The following is a 20,336-nucleotide window of genomic DNA, read 5'->3' as shown; positions in this document are numbered from 1 at the left end:
TAAAGCATGATAAAATATAGGCTATTATCGTTGTTATTACTGATTCTGGGTGACCCCAGTTAAAGTCATTACTTCATTGCCTTCTTTCTCCCCACAACAGTGCAAGGAAAGCATGTTCATTCTTGTTAATTAAAAAACTAAATATAGTTTAGATGTCTAGAACCGTATCAAATTAGTTTCCTTGTTATTCTTTAAAATAAAACAAACTACACTTGCTCTAAGCACATAGATGGTGTTGTAGGTACAGCATTGGACCTGGAGTCAAAGAAGACCTGAGTTCAAATCCCACCTCCAACACCTATTAGCTATGTGATTCTGGGCAAGTCATTTAACTTTTGCCTGCCTCAGTTCCTTCAACTGTAAAATAGGTATCATGATAGCATCTACCTCCCAGAACTGCCATGAGGGTCAAATGAGATATTTATAAAGCACTTAGCACAGTGCCTAACATATGCAGTAGACACTTAATAAATGCCATTTCCTTCCTTTCCTTCCAATATACCTTCCTCGCCACTGAATTATCTTCTGTAATAACAACAAAAAGAAGTTAGGCAAACAACGCTCACCACCACATGCCTCTTCTAGTCTCCCAGTGCTACTGAGAAGAGGGAGATATTTTACAGGGCTAAAGCTGGTCAATGCGATTAATCTGAGCTTGGCTGCCTGTCAATAGTGTTTTCATTCTACTTATCACAGTCATTGCTGTACACTGTTCTCTTGGTAATGCTCTTCATTCTACATCAGTTCATGAAAGCTTTCCCATGTTTCTCTGAATTCCTCATATTATAATTTTTTATATTCATGAGGATGTATCTTTACAACGAGTTTGAAAATAGCTAAGGAACCCGAGAACAAATGAATATAGATCCGTTTTTCTATACCAGAGAAGCCTCTTCTAATTCTCCCAGGTCTCCTTCGTCCCATCTGACCTGTAGCTACTTCCTATCCCACTAAAGCATCTCAATGCTATTTCAGTTCAAGAACCAATAAATATAGATGACAGGGCTTATCAGTCAACCACCATTTATTAATACCTTCTCGGTGCCAGGCACTGTGTTAAATGTTGAAGATACAAAGAGAGGCAGAACAAATACAAAACACTAGTTCCTGCTCTCCAGGAGCTCAGTCTCACTGGCCATTCCTAGTCTTGGGGAGGCAGCTAGATGACAGAGAAGAGCACTGGACTTGGAGAGGAGCCCCGAGTTCAAATTCTACTTCAGACAGCATTTGAATTAGCTGGGTGCTCTTGATCGAGTTACTTACCTTTTGTCAGACTCAGTTTTCTCATCTGTAAAACAGAGATGATCATTACACCAGATTTCACACTGATGTCATGAGGATCAAATAGCGATACTACAGATGACAAGTGCTTGGCAAACCTTCGAGTGCCATGGTTGTTGTTATCATCGCTGTTTCATCAGCCCTCAAACACAGACAAGAAGGATCTATGGTCTACCTGGGTATTTACTCTTGGATCAGAATAAGCCACACATTCACTTAAACTAATCTTAAAATACTGAGGTAACACTTCATGTTCTCATTTCCTGCCACGCATGCGCGCGTGTGTGTGTGTGTGTGTTCATGCTAAATTCATATTAGTGAATTTCTTAAACACAATGGAAGGCTGAAGTTCATGAATTCTTAAAGAATTATCTTAATATAGAAACAAGGGATGAAAAACTCACTTGGATCAGCTAATTATTTCTGAAACAGACTCTCTTCTACACAATTTGTTTCCAGAGACAGCACACTCTTGATGTAAAATTGCACCAGAAACTTGGGCTCCATTCCTGCAGTCTGTGGTTCTGATACGTAAGCTTTCATCTTATTCTGGGCCTCTTGGACATTTCTGGGCCTTCTATTCACCATACCGCATCAAGCCCATCCCTCTCCTCCCTCACCTTTCCAGCACTACCCCATGTGCCACATATCTCCCCATTAGAATGTAAGTTCCTAGAGGACTATCTTGGTTCCTTATCTTTGTATTCCCAAACACTTGGCAGAGTATCTAGCACAATGTAAACAACAAATGTTCTATCCAAAATAATGGTGCGTTAAAATTTTTCTGGAAGGAGATGGGGTAAGATATGATCTAGCATGAGAAAACATGTTACTAATATCAAAGCTGCTAGCCCATCCACTAACTTGGTGGCCTTCTGGATATGCAAACTATACTGATCTAAATAGCTTTCTGATTAACAAGAATCAGGAGAAATGAAGGAGAATTGAAGACTCTCCCAAGGTCACCCAGAGTCAGTAACAACGAGAGCTGACATTTTTATCATGCTTTAAGGTTTGCAAAGTACTTTACGTAGATTATCCTATTTGATCCTCCAAACAGCCCTGTAAAGTAGGTGCTATTATTATCTTCATTTTACAGATGAGGAAATTGAGTAACAGCCAAGAATAGGAGTCAAGAGTCTTGACTCCTAGTCAGACTCACTATGCAGCCTTTAATCTGTTGAAAAGTTAGTTGTTCTTGAGATAGACACAAGCCAAAGAGAGTCATATCACAAGCACTATCCCAGAAGCAGGAAGGAGAAGCCAAAAGAAAAGGAATAAACCTGCAGAACAGACAGACTATAAAAAAACTTGTGATCATATCTGAACATAATGCAATTAGATGCACTTAGTCCTGCATCTTGGTTAACCTTACATAACTCCTTCCTATTACATCACTCAGAAGAGTCGCTAATGGACCAGGCACCTGGGCAAAGGAAACAAAATTTCATGTGCTATTATGATGCTGCATTTAAATGGCTATGGAAACACTGGTCCAGCTAGGAGCCTAAAATAAATCTAGATGCCAATCACTGTGGAATTTGTCACCAGGGCTGTTTCAACACTACACACAGGTGCTGATGCCCTATAGAAACAGTGTGATTCTTAAAGTTACTTCTAAGACATATTTGATTTGTTGACAAATCATACAAACAGGCTCTTGAATCTAAATCAAAAGAGAATGCTTGTGCTTTGATGAGAAAGGCACAGGTACAGATGGCAGTAATCTGTAAAATCTCTATTTAGATATTCTTAGATCAGAATAAACAATGTAAAGCTGGACCTTAAAATACTAAAAAGCGACTCTTCATATACCTTTTGAAGGACAAGGCATAAGCTCATGAGGCCTCTGAAAGAAAGGAAATCACTTTTTTTCCCCAAATTGTAAGGACATGGCCATGTGGGAAAGCATAATGTCTTATGCCTTTAATGAATGATTTAAATTGAATATACAAGTTCTACCTCAAAGGCAGTATGTTGCCAGTTACAAAAATTTAAGAATAAATAAATTCTGTACTGACTACTATAGTCAGGGGGACTGTGAGAAGACTTAGAAAAGGAAGGAATAAATGGAACATATGGGGTCAGAACAACAAATAAGCTACTTCTTTAGGCCCAAGGAAACTTAGGTCTGGCTGGCTTTAGGACTGGGCCAAAGGCTCAGCAATTTCAAGTGAAAGCTTCTGACTGCTGGTAAATTTTCCACATTAGTTTTGAGCCAAAAGGGGCATTTGCCAGCAAGTCTCCTTTTTGTGAATTTATTCATTAGTAACTTTAAAGCCCTTAAGAAACCAAATATTAAGCCTGATTATTTTAAAAGTTAAAGAGCCACTGTTACTATTCATGATCCAGTAGCCATTTTAAATTCCCCTGATCTCTACATTCCCACTCCCCTTACAGTTGTACTATATATAATTTAAAAAAAAACTACTGGAAAAAACCCAAATGCCCAATGGGTTGGGAAACAGGTAAGCAAACTGCAGTGCATTAATGCAAAGGGGTATTACACTGCCAGAAAAAAACGGCAAATGTAAGAATATGCACAAATATAAAAAAGATCAATATGAAGAAAAGTAAAAGAAAAAACACAGAACTTGAAATATTGGATATATACTGCTTATATCTGTATAAAACATATTTGTACAATCATGAAGGTCAGAAGTAATCGACAGAAATACAAATAAAGTATTTAGTCAGCATTTACTATGTGCCAGGCGTAGGTAATAAAGAATTTTTAGGTGCTGTTTGGATATATTTATTTTTAATAAGTTAAAGTTGATTAAATGTGAAATTGATCTTTAATGGGCTTCCTATTTGGCATGTTCAAAAAATCTTAAATTCATCAAAACTATTTCTATGAGCCCATCATGCTACAATCTACAACTTTCTAAGCATTCTTCTGATATGCCCTAATCTGCAGGGTAGGAACACAGAAACTAGGATATGCTAGCAAATTAAAAAAAGCATTGTTTTTTTAACACAGTTAATCAGTTAGCCTAACCACATTTTAACTAATTCATTATTATATTCGGAATTTGTATATGTTAGAATTTATGCAAGAACCATAAGGTAATTTTTTCATGATGACTTCGAAAGTAGTAAGATAATTCAAAGTATAAGTCACAGTCTGGAGTGGAGAGAAGCAGAGAAGGCAGATAAAACCAGAATTGTAAACAAAGTTAAGCCCTGAAGCCAAGACAGAAACAACTTATAAAGCCAATAAAAAAAATAGGCAAGAGAGTTTGAGCCTGATAATAAAGAACTAGCTCCTTTATTGTCTCAAGATCAAGAAGCTGTGGAGCCTAGCAGCGAGGAGTCAAAATTTAACTTATAACACACAAAAAGAGAAGGTAGGGGGAAAAAACACATTTTTCAAAAGCCCATAGAAAGAGACCAGAATTCACTTGCATATGCAATAAACAATAAACATCCACTTCCTGAGGACATAAACAATAATGATGAGTGTCTATTAACATAGCATCCTACTGCAAAAAGCAGCATTTTCCGACCAAATTTTCAAATGAATTTTAATTTTAAGAGTGAAACAGCTATTACTCAATTTGGATTTGGGAGTGGTGGTGGGAGATGTGTGTGTGTGTTAGGGGGATGTAATACAAAGAGGTTAAATGTGTATGTCTGTGAGCATTTAATGTAGAAGACCCAGCTGGAATCTGCAATCACTTCTGGCACTAGAAAATGGATTACAGTCTCTTCCTGTGATGGGGCCTCTCTCCCTGAGTGACATCTTCATCCAAAGACCCCCCTTCATAATGAGCCAAGATGTTCTATTCCTCAGTCTCCTTTGTCTCCCCATGTGAGAAATCCAATCCAGCAGAGGACTAACTTTTAATGTGCCCACTCCCTAAAAATCAGGCCTCCCGATATCAATGACCCAGATGGCTGAAACATTTCAGGCCTTACCCAAGCAAAGAAATTCGGGGGGGGGGGGGTGGCGGAGGGAAGGGTAGAGGACACAGACCATAAACAAGAGTGTGCTTGTATGTCACTGATATCAATCCTCGTTTTGGGAAAGGGGAACAAACTAACAAAATATGTTTGGTCCCAGTTTATATGCTGCCAAACCCTTTGTTTTCCAAAGCTGCAGCACTTATCAATCCATTTCCCCCACCCCCAATGCAGACAGCCATATGGAAGAGTGATGTTTGCTTACAACCTGGGGGCAAGAAAATCCCTCTAAATCCCACTCCAAATTGGTGGATTTGCAGCAGTCAATAGGCTGGTTCCTAAAGCGTTTTCTCCAAGAAGTCCAAATATGCTTAAGATTTACTTCTTCAACTCATACATCACCTATTTTCATTCCCTATCTGAACCATGCACGAGCAACTTTTTTTTTCCCCCGGAAAGCTCCCATTTTAGCCTTTTCGAATGCACTTCCAAACCTCGAAATGTCATCATTCCTTCAGCTCCTATAACGAGCACCACCACCCCCTCTTCAGCTCTCAATGTTTCTCCTCCAAGCTTTGGTTAATGTGAATACTGTACTACACATACCATTACTCAGGACTGCGAACGATTTGACTTGCTTTCACAAAGTTCCCCATTAGCAACTATGTAAACGGTACTCAGGCTCAAATAAGGGCAAACCAAATTCCTTTGCAATAAAGAAAAATACACACATATTTAAAATATATACACATGTATATATATACATTTTCCCCCACGGAACTTCCCAGCCAAGCCTCCTTAACGCCTACACTGACAAGGCAGGGCCTTTCCTTTCTGGATGGCTTCTGGGCCGTGCACAATGCAGTCGGTGTCGCTCCCAGGGGGGTCAGCGCTAACCACTCTGGGAACAGGGCTCGACCTAGCCCCCAACCCTCACTCCCGCCCCAAGCTTGCAAAGTGCAATACGGACGCCGCGGTCCCCGGGCCCGATGAGGCACGAGGAGGCCCGGAGAGCCACCTCCCGGGGAGTCCGGGAGCCCGAGGGCCCTGTCCCGAGTTCTGCACCCGGCGCTCGCCCTAAGCCCTGGTGCAATGACTTAGCACCGGGTCGAGCCGCGGGGCCCATTGCACCTGCCTCGGCCGGTCTGTGGCGGCTGCGGCCCCCGACCCGCCACCCCAGGGGCTGGGGCTGCGCCCCCTTCCCGTCTCCGTCCCGGGCTCCCTAGGAGGCTCGGCCACCACGCGGGCCCCGGGGCCCCGGCTCCCCCGCTTCCCGCTGCCTCAGTCCTCCCGCCCCCTCCCCCCGCAGCCCGCTGGTGGCCCTCACTCACCTTGGTCTCCTTCACGTGCTGCTTGACGCCCTCCGGGTACCACTGGACGCGCACGTAGCCGCGGCGCAGGGGGCTGGCGCGGCTCTCCTCGTTGCCCGGGCCGCCGGACTCGGAGCCCCCGGAGCTGCCGCGGCCCTCCTCGCCCTCCGAGTCCGAGTCCTCGCCGTGGATGAGGCGCACCAGCCCGAAGCGCACCGAGCCGCGGTAACGGCCCGACACCAGGTCGTGAGAGAAGAGAAGGCGCTGCGAGCCGGCGGCCGCCTGCCCGGGGCCGCACACCGGCGGCCCACCCGCCGGGGCCGGAGCGACGGGCGCGGGGGCTGCGGGATCCGCCATGACTGCTCAGCAAGAGTCTCAGGCGGCGCTGGCAGCCCGGACTAAGGGAAGCTGGGGGGGGCGGGATGGGGGGGGCGGGGAAGCCGCGGGAAGGGGGCGGAGCTAGAGGGCGGGAGTAAGGCAACGGGGCGGAACTGCGGCGTGATGACGTAAGACGTGCCGCCCGCCGTTGTCAGGGAACGGAGGATGCGGTTGCTAGGAGGCGAGGCCGGCTCTCGCTTGAAGTAGCCGGGATGGACGCGGAAGAGGGGAAAGAATCTACGAAGGAGGAGGCGGGGCTCAGACTTGAGAAAAGAAGAAATGGACTTGGGGGCGCAGAAGAAAGGGGTGGGACAAAGGCGAAGTTCATAAGGCGGCTAGGCGGCCCAGAGAATACGGTTAATGTATGCAAGGCGCTTTGCAAACCTTAAAGCGCTATATAATTTTGGAGTTGGAGTCAGGAAGACCCTAACACAAATCCAGCCTCGGGCGCTTCCTACCTGTATGAACTTGGAACCAGTCGTGTAACCTGTCTCAGCCTCAGTTTCCTCGTGTGTAAAATGGGAACGATAGGACTTACCTCACAGGGTTTGCCGTGAGGTTCAGATAGAATGATAATAGCATTTGCTTTACCCAGTTTGTGGTGAGGTTCAAATGTCCAATGAAGGGTGTGTTGTGTTAGCCAATCCTAAAGTAGCATGGAATTGCTAGCTACTATCATTAAGAGTGCTGGACTTGGAGTCTAGAAGACCTGAGTTTGAATCCTGCTTCGGACACCAGCCTTGTGACCCTAAGGCAGATCCTGTAACTTCTCTCAGCCTCAGTTTCCTCATCTGTAAAATGAGATAGTAATAGCACCTACCTCACAGGGTTTGTTGTGAGAATCAAATGAGATAATGTATGTGTTCAGTCATGTCCAACTCTACATGACCCCATGGATCATAGCACCCCAGACCCTTCTAAACTCTGCTCTCTTCCAAAGTCTGGCTAAGCTGGTGCTCGTTGCTTCCATGACACTGTCTATCCTCCTCTCCTTTTGCCTTCAAATCTCTCCCAACATCAGGGTCTTTTCCAATAAGTCCTGTCTTCACATTATGTGACCAAAGTAGTTAAATTTCAGCTTCAGTATTTGTCCTTCCATTGAGTAGGCTGAATTAATTTCTTTAAGTATTGACTAATTTGATCACCTTACTGTACAAGGGACTCTCAAAAGCCTTCTTTAGCACCATAATTTGAAAGCATTGATTTTTTTTTTCAGTGCTTAGCTTTCCTTATAGTCTCGCTCTTATGGAAAAATCATAGCCTTGACTATATGTACAAACCTTAAAGCACTATAGAAATGCTAGCTGTTATTATTATAAAACCATAAACTTAAAGCTAGAAGGGATCTTAGAGTAGAATCAATCATTTAATCAACAAGCATTTATTAAGTGCCTACTGTGTGCCAGACACTGAGTTAGGTATTGTGAGTACAAAGAGAAAATTGAAACATTCCCAGCTTTCAAGAAACTTATTTTTTTTAAAGAGGAAATCAACATGTACACATATACATAAGACAACCTTCCAAAACAGGCAGAGACTTTTAAAGCAACGTGTAAACAAATAATAACAATAATAACCAAAATAGAGTGGCTTTAAGGTTGGCAGTGCCCTTTATGTACGGTACCTCATTTGATCTTCATAACTCTGTATAGTCAGTGCTGTTATTACCCCACCTGTACAGCTAGGACCCCAAGCATAGGTAATAGTGAAGACTCAAGATGAGTCATATCTTAATGATGACTAATCATTTCACCAAGTATGCACAAGTGTACCCAAGCAGGAACCAGAAAGCATCCACAGATGCTAAAGCATTGAGGGTAGGAGCAATGTTTTTGCCTTTGTATCCCCAGTGATTATTATGGTGCCTGGTATGTAGTAAACACTTACTAAATGTTTGATGATTTCACAGAACAAATCCCCTTACTAGACTCAGTCAGAAGGCCTAATCTGAGGACCTAGTGGGCCACATGTGGCCTCAAGGCTGCTAGACCCATTCAGTGTATAACCAGACTAACATGATATTATAGGTGAAGAAGATATAGTAGAGGTGACAATACTAGAGACTGCCCATATAAAATATACCTTGGTTCTTATTAATGCATGCTAATTACAGCAAATTTGTTTGGCTTCTGTTTTATTTTTTTGCTGTTGTCACCAGAGGTTCACCCATCCTTATCTCCTTGAGTCTTGGAGAACCATGAGCTGAAACTATGACTGAAAACTCAGCCTCTGCTTTCCCCAAGGAAGAGGGGAGGAGCAGAAGATGTCTCTCATGAGGCTATGATGTCAGAGACAGCGCAAGTGAGCTGAGGCATGATCATGAGGAGCCCTGGGAAGCAAGGCTACTACAACAGGGAGAACCCATTGCTGTTGTGGAGGCAGCGGGTTTGTCACCAGCCCCTGCCCATAGCCCCCATGCTCAAGTGGCTTTAGCCATGATGTCATAGCCTCCATACCTCGTGACTTCAACTGCAGGTTAATCATAGGTTAACAGTGGAGGAGAATGGGGGAGCAGCTTGCTAGGTAGGTCCCCAGTGTAGTTGTTGTTACTGCTGTTGCTGTGACTTGGGGGTAAGGTAAAGAGAAAACAACTCCGGCTGAAGGGATTTGGGACAACCGGAAGCTACAGCAGAAAGACCCCTTCTCTTCTCTCCCCACCTTGGGAAGCATGTATCTATTCCAAAGTTTATCTCTGTTTCTTTAAAAGTCTGTTCCATTTCTGTCTATCTGATCTCTAAAAGTCAAAATAAAGATAAAACTTTGGTTAACCCAATGTATTCATTTGCTCAGAAGTGGTTGAGAGGAAGGCTAGGCGACCTTACAGACACAGAGGAAATTTTCTTGTCCCTGGGATTTCTGCCAGTTGAAGTTTTAGGATGAGCAAAAGAGCTTTTCTGTTGATGATATATGTATATATATATATATATATATATAATTATACTACCCAAATATCAGAGATCAGAATGAATCCAGACCATATAGGGTTTTTCTCTGGGTACAAAGGAGACCACAGTATGGTGGGAGAAGGTTTGGTAAATAGAAGTGGGAAGAAATCCCTCTTTGAGGCAGTGGCCTTGGGCAAAAACCTTTTGCTGTTGCCTCTCCAGGCCAGACTTAAAGAGTTGGTTCTCTTTTTGTGAAATGATGGAGTTGAGGGTGGTGACTAAGGAAAAAGTCATGTCCATGGGAAGCCAGAAAGAAGGAGTGGGGAAAAAATGGCTCCACCCACAAGAAGGTGGGCCAGGTCAGAGAAAGGCAGTAGTTAGTTTTCCTCTTTAACCAAACAACCTATACCATTACTAGTGTTAGACTGTCACGTTGATTTGTTTATGTGCTCTGTGCTTGTAGTATAGCAAACATCTGTTAGCTGCATCATTTTGCTCATTGTTTATGTGTATATAAGCTGGTGATTATATCTCTGTGTGTAGGCTTATTGACATTATAGCAAGCTGGTTTTGTGTTTGTTTGGTTTTGTTTTTTTGCTCTCTATGATTATTTGCTTGGGTACTCTGGATGTGCGTGTGTTTTAGAATGTTCCTATTTAGACATTTGGTCACTGAAGCCCTCTGTCAAATGATACTTTGCTTGGCCTGTGTCTTTTGCACGTGATGTTAATATGCTTTTGTTTTGAATTATACTATGGGATGACTACCTGGGATGCTGAAGTAATTACCCTTGTTATTTTAAAGTGTTTATGTTTCTTTTAATGCTTATTCTGTATAATTGTAGATTTCAAGTATACCCCAACTAATTTTTGCAAAGGACTTCAACTTTTCTGGCCCCAAGGAGAGATGTAATGCTGTGTGCAAGTGCTACTATGGAGATGCAAGAGTCGACTAGTTTGGTGACATCTTTGAATTTGGCTTCCTGGGACAGTTTTTTGAGGCATCTGAGAGAGAAGCAAAAAGATAATCTTTCCTACTTCCATGTGGAAAGGAAGCATGGCAATTAGAGTCAAACTATGCAACAGTCTTCTGGGGTTATAGAGAATGAGAAGGAGAGTAATATATAATGAAACTGGATTAAGGTTAAGTCCAGGTTGTAAAAGGATTTATAAGCTGAACAGAGGAGTTTATATTTTATCCCATAGGCAATGGGAAGCCACTGGATTTTATTGAGTAGGAGAATAATATGGTCAGAGGTATAATTAAGGAAAATCACTTTGGCAAGATGAGTGGAGGATGAATTGGAATAGGGAGAGACACGAGGCAGGAAGACCAATTAGGAGGCCATCAAAATTATATAGACAAGAGATGATAAGAGTCTGAACTATGATAATGGCTATGCAAAAGAGAGAAAGGGGTCTGATGTAAGAGATGTTGTGAAGGCAAACATCAGATCTGACAATTGATTGGATATGTGGGAAGGAGAGCAAGAAATCATAGGATGTTGGAGGAAAGGTAGTACCTTTAATAGTAATAGGGAAACATGGAAAGAGGGGTGTGTTTGAGGGAGGAGGAAGATAATGAGTTCTATTTGGGACATGTTGAGTTTCAGATATCTCTGCAACATCTGGTTTGAAATGTCGAAAAAGTACTTGGTGATGTAGGACTGAGTATTAGGAGACAGAATGGAAGACATATAGAACTGTGACCTTTCTTCACAGAGATGATAATTAAACCTTTGAGAACTGATGAGGTCACCAAAAGAAAAAGTATAGAGAAGGGAAAAGAAGAACAGAACCTTGAGGAGTACCCACAGTTAAAGGAAATGATATAGATGATGAACCAACAATGGAGATTTAGAAAGAGTGGTCAGACAGGTAGGAGAATCAAAAGTTAGCATAGAGAGAGGATTCTGGGAAGATGGCAGAGTAGGTCAGAAAACTTTCAGCTCTCCAAATTTCCTCCACAAAAAAAAAGACAGAACATCACCTCAGTGCAGCAGAAATAAACATGGGATAAAGCAGTTGTCCTCCTAAGACATTTTGAGAAGACCCCAGGAAAGACCCAACCTCCAGGGGCAAAGGTTCTGCCGGTGTAAAGTGCAAACACCTCCAGGCCAACTCTGCAGCCTTAGAAACTTTAATCTCACAGACAATGTGGAGTTCTGACGGCTGAGTAGGAAAAGATTAAGGGACTTTCCGTTGTAGAGGGACGCCAAGAACAGCTGTGCTGACCCAATTCCTTCTGGGCTGTGGCTTCTGGGCAGGGAGAAGGAACTAGCACACACCTGGTGAGAGCAGTAGCAAGGGGCGGGGACCCTGTTGGCTGTGGGCACTTGCAGGAGAGCAGAGTCCCTGGTTTCAGTTTCAGGGCAGAGAGGACAGCTGTGGTTTGCAGCCACCAGAGGGACGGTAGAGAGCAAGATCATTTGCCGAACAGAGTGGCTGGGGGCCCTCCCTGTGTCTTAGGAGTGGAGAGGATAGCCCAAGGTTGGGCCCCAAGACAGACCTTAGAAAACAACAATAAGAAGGACCTGAGGCTTGGGGCCTCATTCCCCATACCTGGAACTACAACTTAATTACACTGGGAGCTGCCTAAAAACAAAACAAAAAATAAAATGAGTAAGCAAAGGAGAAAGGACCTAACCATAGAGAGTTACTGTGGGTATAGAGAAGTTCTGGGTTCATACTCAGAGGAAGATAATGGAGCTAAAAAAAAGTCACTCCTTTTTCAATGAGAAACATCAAATGGTTCCAAGCACGAAAAGAGTTCTTGAGAGAACTTAAAAAGGACTTTAAAAATCAAATAAGAGAGATTGAGGAAAAATTAGAAAAAAAAATAAGAACAATCCAAGAAAATTAATAAAAATATGAAAAGAAGGTTAACCAACTGCAAATAGAGAATCAGAAACTTGAGGAAGAAAATAATTTCTTGAAAACTAGAATTGGGCAAGGGGAAGATAATGATGTTCTAAGACACCAAGAAATCATAAAATAAAATCCAAAGGATGAAAAAATGGAAGAGAAAGTGAAACATTTCATCAGAAAAACAACTGATCTGGAGAACAGATCAAGGAGAAATAATTTAAGCATAGTTGGACTACCTGAAAATAATGATTAAAAAAAAGAATCTTGATGCAATATTACAAGAAATTTTCAAAGAAAATTTCCCTGAAGTTCTAGAACAAGAAGGCAAAGTAGAAATAGAAAAAATCTACCAATCACCACCTAAAAGAGATCGCAGGAGGAAAACTTTCAGGAATATCATATCCAAATTTCAAAGCTCCCAGGTTGAGGGGAAAACATTAGAAGCAACAAGAAAATAAAACAATTTAAATGTCATGGAGCTATAATAAGGATTACCCAAGACCTAGTAGCTACTACTTTGAAGGACCATAGGTCTTGGAATACTATGTTCTGTAGAGCAAAGTTAAGTATCCTGAATGAAAAAAAATGGACATATAACAAACTCAAAACTTTCAGGTTTTTATAACAAAAAACCCAGAACTTAAGGAAAATTCGAGATATGACCTCCGGGAGAAATATAAAGTAAACATTAAAGACCAATTATAAGAGACTCAGTAAGGTCAAATTGTTTACTTCATATATGTGAAAATATTAGCAGTACTCTTATGATTGTCATCATCATTTGGGTAGTTTGAAAGAAAGGCTTGGTCTAAGCTGAGCATGATGGGATGATTCTAAAAAAGACTGTTTAGGGAGAGAGAAAAAGGAGTAATTATCTCATACAAGTGAGACATAAAAGGAAAAATTGATACAGAAAAAGCTAGTAGGGGAGGGTGGATAATGCTGGAGCCTTACTTTCTTTGGGAATGGGTTAAAAAGGGAACAACACATATATATATATATATATATATATATATATATATATATATATATATATAGGTATAAAAGTCTTCTAAATTCAAAAAAAGAGGGCAAGGGGATAGGTTGGGAGAGAACAAGGGAGAGACTCTTACAGGGGTAAGTAGGTTAAGGAATAGGAGGGCAAGGTAGTAGGTAGAAGTAAAGCAGATGAGTGAGGAGGGATAAGGTAAATAAGGTGAGAAGGGTAGTGAGGAAAAATAGGAAGGAGGAAAATACAACAAGTAACTGTAGCTTAGACTGTGAATGGGACAAATTTACCCATAAAATTGAAACAGCAGATTAAAAATTCGAATTCAACAATATGTTTCAGGAAATATTATAAAAATGAGAAATACAAAGATAAAATAAAGGTCAGAAGTAGAATTTAGTATGTAAAAAAAGCAGGGATAGTAATCATGATCTCAGACAAAGTTATAAAATTAAAATAGATTTAATCAAAAGTGAAAAAGAGAAACTATACCATGTGTCAGCAATATTAGTCAATCTTATTTTAGATCACTTAAAATACCAGACAGTATAAAATACTTAAGTGTATACCTTCCCAAATATCGGGTGTCCTTAAAGTCTGGACACATAAGCAAAAATGCATATTTTGAAATATTTTGAATATTAACAGACCTTAGCCCCCTTAACTTCTTTTTCTGGGGTATGCTAAAGGAGAAAGTGTATTCAATGAAAATCACAGATGCAACACACTTGATTGAATGCATGAAGAGTGAATGTACTAAAATTGACTCCAATGTGGAGTTTTTGCATTGCGTTCACGTGAATCTTACAAAGCACATCAACCTTTGCATCACAAATGATGGAAATCATATGGAAGATATTATTTATTAATATTCCAATTAAATAAAATGTTGAAAATTTCATTCATTTAATTTCTTGAAAATATGCATTTTGCCTATGTGTCCAGACTTTAGGAACACCCTGTAGATTATAATTGGAGGAGTTGATAAAATCTAGTGAACTTTAAAAAAATTTTTTCTTTTTTTAAATTCTGAATTTAACAAACACAAAGAGAACATTTCATTATATAAAGTAGAACAGAGATTATATATCAAACCACAAATCTGTGTTTTGTACAGTTTGATTTAAAAAAATTAATAAATTTACCGTATTATATTTAAAGCAGTTTTATGTGTTTTCTTCTGAAATTCCTTGTATTCCCTTCTGTGCATTTTAAAAAATGCTTCAATGATTCTTTTCTTCCTTTTTTTTTAGCAGCTGTATTGCTAGCACCTTTCTCCTGCCTATTCTCCCCCAATAAAATCCTTGTAATAAACACAGTGAAGCAAAATAAATCCACTCATTTGCCATGTCTAAAATGATGTCCCATTCTGCACCTTGAGTCCATCACCTCTTTGTTAGGAGGCACTAGCATGTTTCTTAATTGTCTCTGGAATCATCATTAGTCATTGCATTGATCAGAGTTCTTAGGTCTTTCAAAGTTACTTTTCTTTGCAATGTTGATGCATAAATTGTTTTTCTGGTTCTGCTCACCTCGCTCAGCATCAGTTCATACAACTGTTTTGAGGTTTCTCTGAAACTGTCCCTTTTCAAATTTCTTACACTGCAATAATTTTCCATTACATTAATATGCCATAATGTCTTCAGCCTTTCCCCAAGTGATAGGCACTCCCTTAGTTTCCAGTTCTTTGCTACAAATATTGTTGTCATTGTTTTTGTGCATATGGGTTTTTTCCTTCTTTGTTTGGTCTTTTTAGGGGCATAGGTCCAGTAGTGGTATTGCTAAGCCAAAAGTATATGTACAATTCCGTAATTTGGTGGGGGTGGGGAGCAGCATAGTTGCAAATTGCTTTCCAGGATGGCTGGATCAATACACAGCTCAACAAACAATATACCAATCTTCTCAAAGTATTTCCAGCAATTGTCATTTTAAATTTTTTTCCTCTTTGCCAGACTGATAAATGTAAGTATAGCCTTGGGATTGTTTTAATTTGAATTTCTCTAACTATTCATGATTTGGAGCATTCTTTTTAGTATGGTTATTGATTGCTCGGATTTCTTTCTGGAGAACTGCTAATTCATATCCATTGACCATTTGTCTAGTGGGGATTATCATTTTTATATATATTTCCTTAGATACCCTAGATATGAGACTTTTAGCAGAGAAACTTGCTGCAAAGATTTTTTTCCTAGTCTGTTCCAATTGTAATGGTGTTAATTTTGTTTGTGCAAGAGCTTTTTCATTTACTTTGTTCAAAATCCTCTCTATCCTTTATTTCATCATGAAGTCTTCCCCTATCCATAGCTATGAAAGATATTTTCTTTTTTGATCTTAAAACTGGAGTCCAAGCCCAACAGCTAGAGATAGAGAAATTCCATTTAAAGTAGACATTATAAAATATTTGGCAGTCTACCTGCCAAAACAAACCCAGGAACTATATGAACACAATTACAAAACTTTTCACATAAATAAAGTCAAACCTAAATAATTGGAAAAACATAAGTTGCTTGTGGTTGGGCTGAGCCAATATAATAAAAATGACAATTTTACCTAAATTAATTTACTTGTTTAGTGCCATACCAGTTAAACTACCAAAAATTATTTTATAGAGCTAGAAAAAATAATAACCAAATTCATCTGGAAGAACAAAAGGTCCAGAGTATCAAGGGAATTAATGAAAAGAAATGCTAGGGAATGTGGCCTAGCCATACCAGATCTTAAACTGTATTGTAAGGCAGCAGTCATTAAAACTACTTGGTACTGGCTAAGAAATAGGGTGGTGGATCAGTGGACTAGGTTAGGTACACAAGACACAGTAGTCAATGACTATAGTAATCTACTGTTTGATAAACCCAAAGACTCCAACTTCTGGGATAAAAACTCATTATTTGACAAAAACTTCTGAGATAACTGGAAAATAGTATTGTAGAAACTGGGCATAGACCAATATCTCACACTATATACCAAATTAAAGTCAAAATGGATACATGATTTAGATATAATATGATATATGATATATGATATGATACTATAAGCACTTTGGGAGAGCAAGGAATAGTTTACCTGTCAAATTTATGGAGAAGGGAAGAATTTATGACCAAACAAGAGATAGAGAGCATTACTCTTGGAACAATTTGGCTAGCAGCTGCTGTGGGGGTGAAAGACCAACACAAGCCCAACAACAAGAGCGCTGCCAGCACAGGTTCTTTTGATCTGCTTTACTAAGGAAAGCAATGTTAAGGGGTTAACAATCTTATCTCAATCCAACATACAAATATCATTCACTTAGTTCAGGGGAAAAAGCTAGCACCCTGAACTTCAGAGCAAATACAAACAAATTACAAACATACATTATATAAATAGCAAATAAACAATAATCAGCAGACAGGCTTCTAGCTGTCTGTCTAAGCAATCACATACATAGTTACTAAAAAGAGAAGCACCAGAATCTGGGTTTTTTTCAAAGCCAGGGGGCTCCAGCAGCTACCCAGAGTCTGCAAACCAACAATCTTCCAGTGAGTGAGAGCCCCTCACAAATAGTTCTGTTCTCTCTTTTTATACACTCTTTAGCTGTCATCAGATGTCATCTGAGGGACCAGAACTTAGGCTCCTACTATTGGCTCTGGTCTTAGCAACTCCCCTTAGGACCCTGGGGGCTTCACACCTGCATAAGCTTAGAACCTAGTAGATAGGGATTTGGGCCTGGGACTTTGCACCTAGTAAGGCTCAATCGAAGACAATTAATTTATCCTTCTAAAACAGTAAAAAAGTCCCAACTTAATTGATACTACAGTTACGAAATACAAAATGGATAATTTTGATTACATTAAATTGAAAAGTTTTTGTACAAACAAAGCCAATGCAACCAAGATTAGGAAGGAAGCAGAAAATTGGGAAAGAATTTTTACAACCAGTGTCTCTGATAAAGGCCTCATTTCTAAAATACACAGAGAACTGAGTCAAATTTATAAGAATACAAGTCATTCCCCAATTGATAAATGGTCAAAGGATATGAACAGGCATTTTTCACAGGAAGAAATTAAAGATATCTCTAGTCATATGAAAAAATGCTCCAAATCACTATTGATTAGAGAAAAGCAAATCAAAACAAGTCTTAAGTACCACATCTCAACTGTCAGATTGGCTAAGATGACAAAACAAGAAAATCATAAATGCTGGAGAGGGTGTGGGAAAATTGGAATACTAATGGAGTTGTGAACTGATCCAACCTTTCTGGAAAGCAATTTGGAACTTTGCCAAGGGGCTATAAAAATGTGCATACTCTTTGACCCAGCAATACCACTTCTAGGGCTGCATCCCAAAGAAATCACACAAGTGGGAAAAGGACCCATCTGTTCAAAAATATTTATAGCAGCTCTTTTTGTGGTGGCAAAAAATTGGAGATCAAGGGGATGTCCATCAATTGGGGAATGGCTAAACAAGTTGTGGTATGTGAATGTAATGGAATACTATTGTGCTATAAGAAATGAGGAGCAGATAGACTTCATAATAACCTGGAAAGATTTACATGATCTGACACTGAGTGAGAGGAGCAGAACTAGGAGAACATTATATACGATTACAGACATGCGGTATCTCTGATGACTAACTTTGATAGACTTGGCTCTTCTCGGCATTACAAGGTTCAAAGACAGCTCCAAAAGACTCAGGATGGAAAAAGCAATTCACAGCCAGAGAAAGAATTACAGAGATTGAAGCAAACTATTTGCTCTCCTTTTTTTTTGTTTGTTTTTGTTTTTGTTTCTGTTGTGTCTTCTTTCTCATGTTTCATTCCATTGGTTATAGTTCTTCTTTACAACTTGACTATTATGAAAATATGTTTAGTGTGAAGGTATATGTAGAACCTACATTGGATTGCATGCCGTCTTGGTGGGGAGGGGGCAGGAGAGGAAGTGGAAGAAAATTTGAAATTCAAAAACTTGAGGAACTGAATGTTGTAAACTAAAACTAAATTAATTAATTAATTTTTGAAAACCACATGAGTCTAGTGAATGCACACACCTCATAAGCTTACTAATGCAACTTTCCAGGAAAATCATGATGATATATAATGGAAATGCTTTGTCAAGACACTGAAGCATGCAAAGACTCTCCTTAACTGGTTCTGGTCAGCTAACCACCTCATAAGGAGGGGGATCCTTAATTGATGGTAATAGCATTCAAAAAGGCTTGCCAGCCTCAGTCATTTCCTCTGTGCCTTAGCTGTCTGTTACTTAAGAGTTATTTCTTTGCTCATGGTGACTGGTGAAGGGAGTAGAACTCCTGACCTTGTAAGTTCAAAAGATTTAGAGGGTGCCTTGGCATCCTGGCATTCTAAAGTTTGGTTTGTAGCCACAACAGTATTGATTTCTCTGAAGTATAGAGTAGAATCACTCTTGGCACCCCAGCATTCAAGAGTTCACATTTGCAGCCATGCAGCATCAATACTCTGAGTAGAAAGGAGTGACCTTTGGGAGTGACCTTTAGGACATCAGTTCAGAGGTAGTTGGGATAAGTCCTCATCTGACAGAGATACAGTCTTAGACTTAATCTTGGTGTTGACCAGTGCTATATAGGAACTAAGCTAAGCTTTGAGCATACTTGCCCCAGAGACTAAGGTAGCATGGAGGAGTATGGTCTTGAGAGGTTGGAGAGAAGCATTTGTATTTTACTCTTATTGTATCATCTAAGAAAGCATCCTTTCGTAAAAGGTAATTGATGTTAAATTAAGTAGGATGCATCATGACTAATGTGAAAATATGTTTAATATGAATGCATAAGTAGTGCCTATTATCAGAAGAAAGGGAGGAGAAAATTTGAAAATCAAAATCTTATTATGGAAGTAAATGTTGAAAACTAAAAATAAATTAATTTAAAAAAATAAATGGGACAGAGCAATAGCAACTGGTCCCTAATAATATAGAGAAAACAGGAGTTGGAGGGTGGAGGAAGGAGGAGAGGGGAGGACTACTTGAACCAATGATATTAGAGAAGAGACAATCTCAATCTGTCACAGCACCTTAGAACTTTGAGGGGCAGAAGTGACAACCTGGCTTTGAGAGAGAGGGCCAGAGTGTCTATAATATACTCCTCTGATTTGTTGACGATATGACCTTTTATATGTAAATTTTGTATTCATTTGGAATTTTTTGTGGGAGAGAGGGGTGGGGATGGAGGGGGAGAGGGAGAGAGAGGGGGGGGGGGAGAGCCAGAGAGCCAATTTGAGTCTTTGTGTTTATTGAATACTGTATTATCATGTTCATTTGCTTCTGTATCTCGTATACCTGGTTTGTTCTATTGATCAGCTTTTCAGTCAGTACCAATTAGTTTTGATGAAGTGCTTCATAGTATAGTTTCAGATCTGATACTGGTAGGTACCCTTTCTTCCTTTTTTTCTACTTCACTATTTCCCTTGAGGCTCTTGACATTATAATTCCTTCAGCTGAATTTTATTATTTTTTCTAGCTCTTTAAAGTAATCTTTTAGTAGATTGTTTGATATGGTACTGAATAAATAAATATCCTTAGTTCATATTGTCATTTTTACGATATTGCCATATCCCAACCATGAGCAACTAATGTCTCCAGTTATTTTGGGTCACTCTTTATTTCTATAAAAAGTATTTTGTGTGGGGTGGAGCCAAGATGGCGGCTGGAAAGCAGGGACTAGCGTGAGCTCCCCGCTGAGCCCCTCCAAAAACTATAAAAATGGCTCTGAACCA

The 20,336-nt window shown here is 40.0% G+C and overlaps 1 protein-coding gene across 1 annotated transcript in view; it reads right to left on the bottom strand.

The window, feature by feature from the left end:
* Positions 1 to 6,884, bottom strand: part of UBE2O (ubiquitin conjugating enzyme E2 O) — a 77,759-nt gene extending 70,875 nt beyond the window's left edge. The window contains exon 1 of the mRNA XM_036755440.1: positions 6,519 to 6,884. Coding sequence (XP_036611335.1) covers positions 6,519 to 6,854 — 336 coding nt within the window. The 5' untranslated portion in view covers positions 6,855 to 6,884. The remainder of the gene's footprint in view (positions 1 to 6,518) is intronic.
* Between the last annotated feature and the right edge of the window lie 13,452 nt (positions 6,885 to 20,336).

Source organism: Trichosurus vulpecula, chromosome 4, assembly GCF_011100635.1.
Source record: "Trichosurus vulpecula isolate mTriVul1 chromosome 4, mTriVul1.pri, whole genome shotgun sequence".
NCBI lineage: Eukaryota > Metazoa > Chordata > Mammalia > Diprotodontia > Phalangeridae > Trichosurus > Trichosurus vulpecula.
This window is presented reverse-complemented; position numbering and strand designations above follow the sequence as displayed.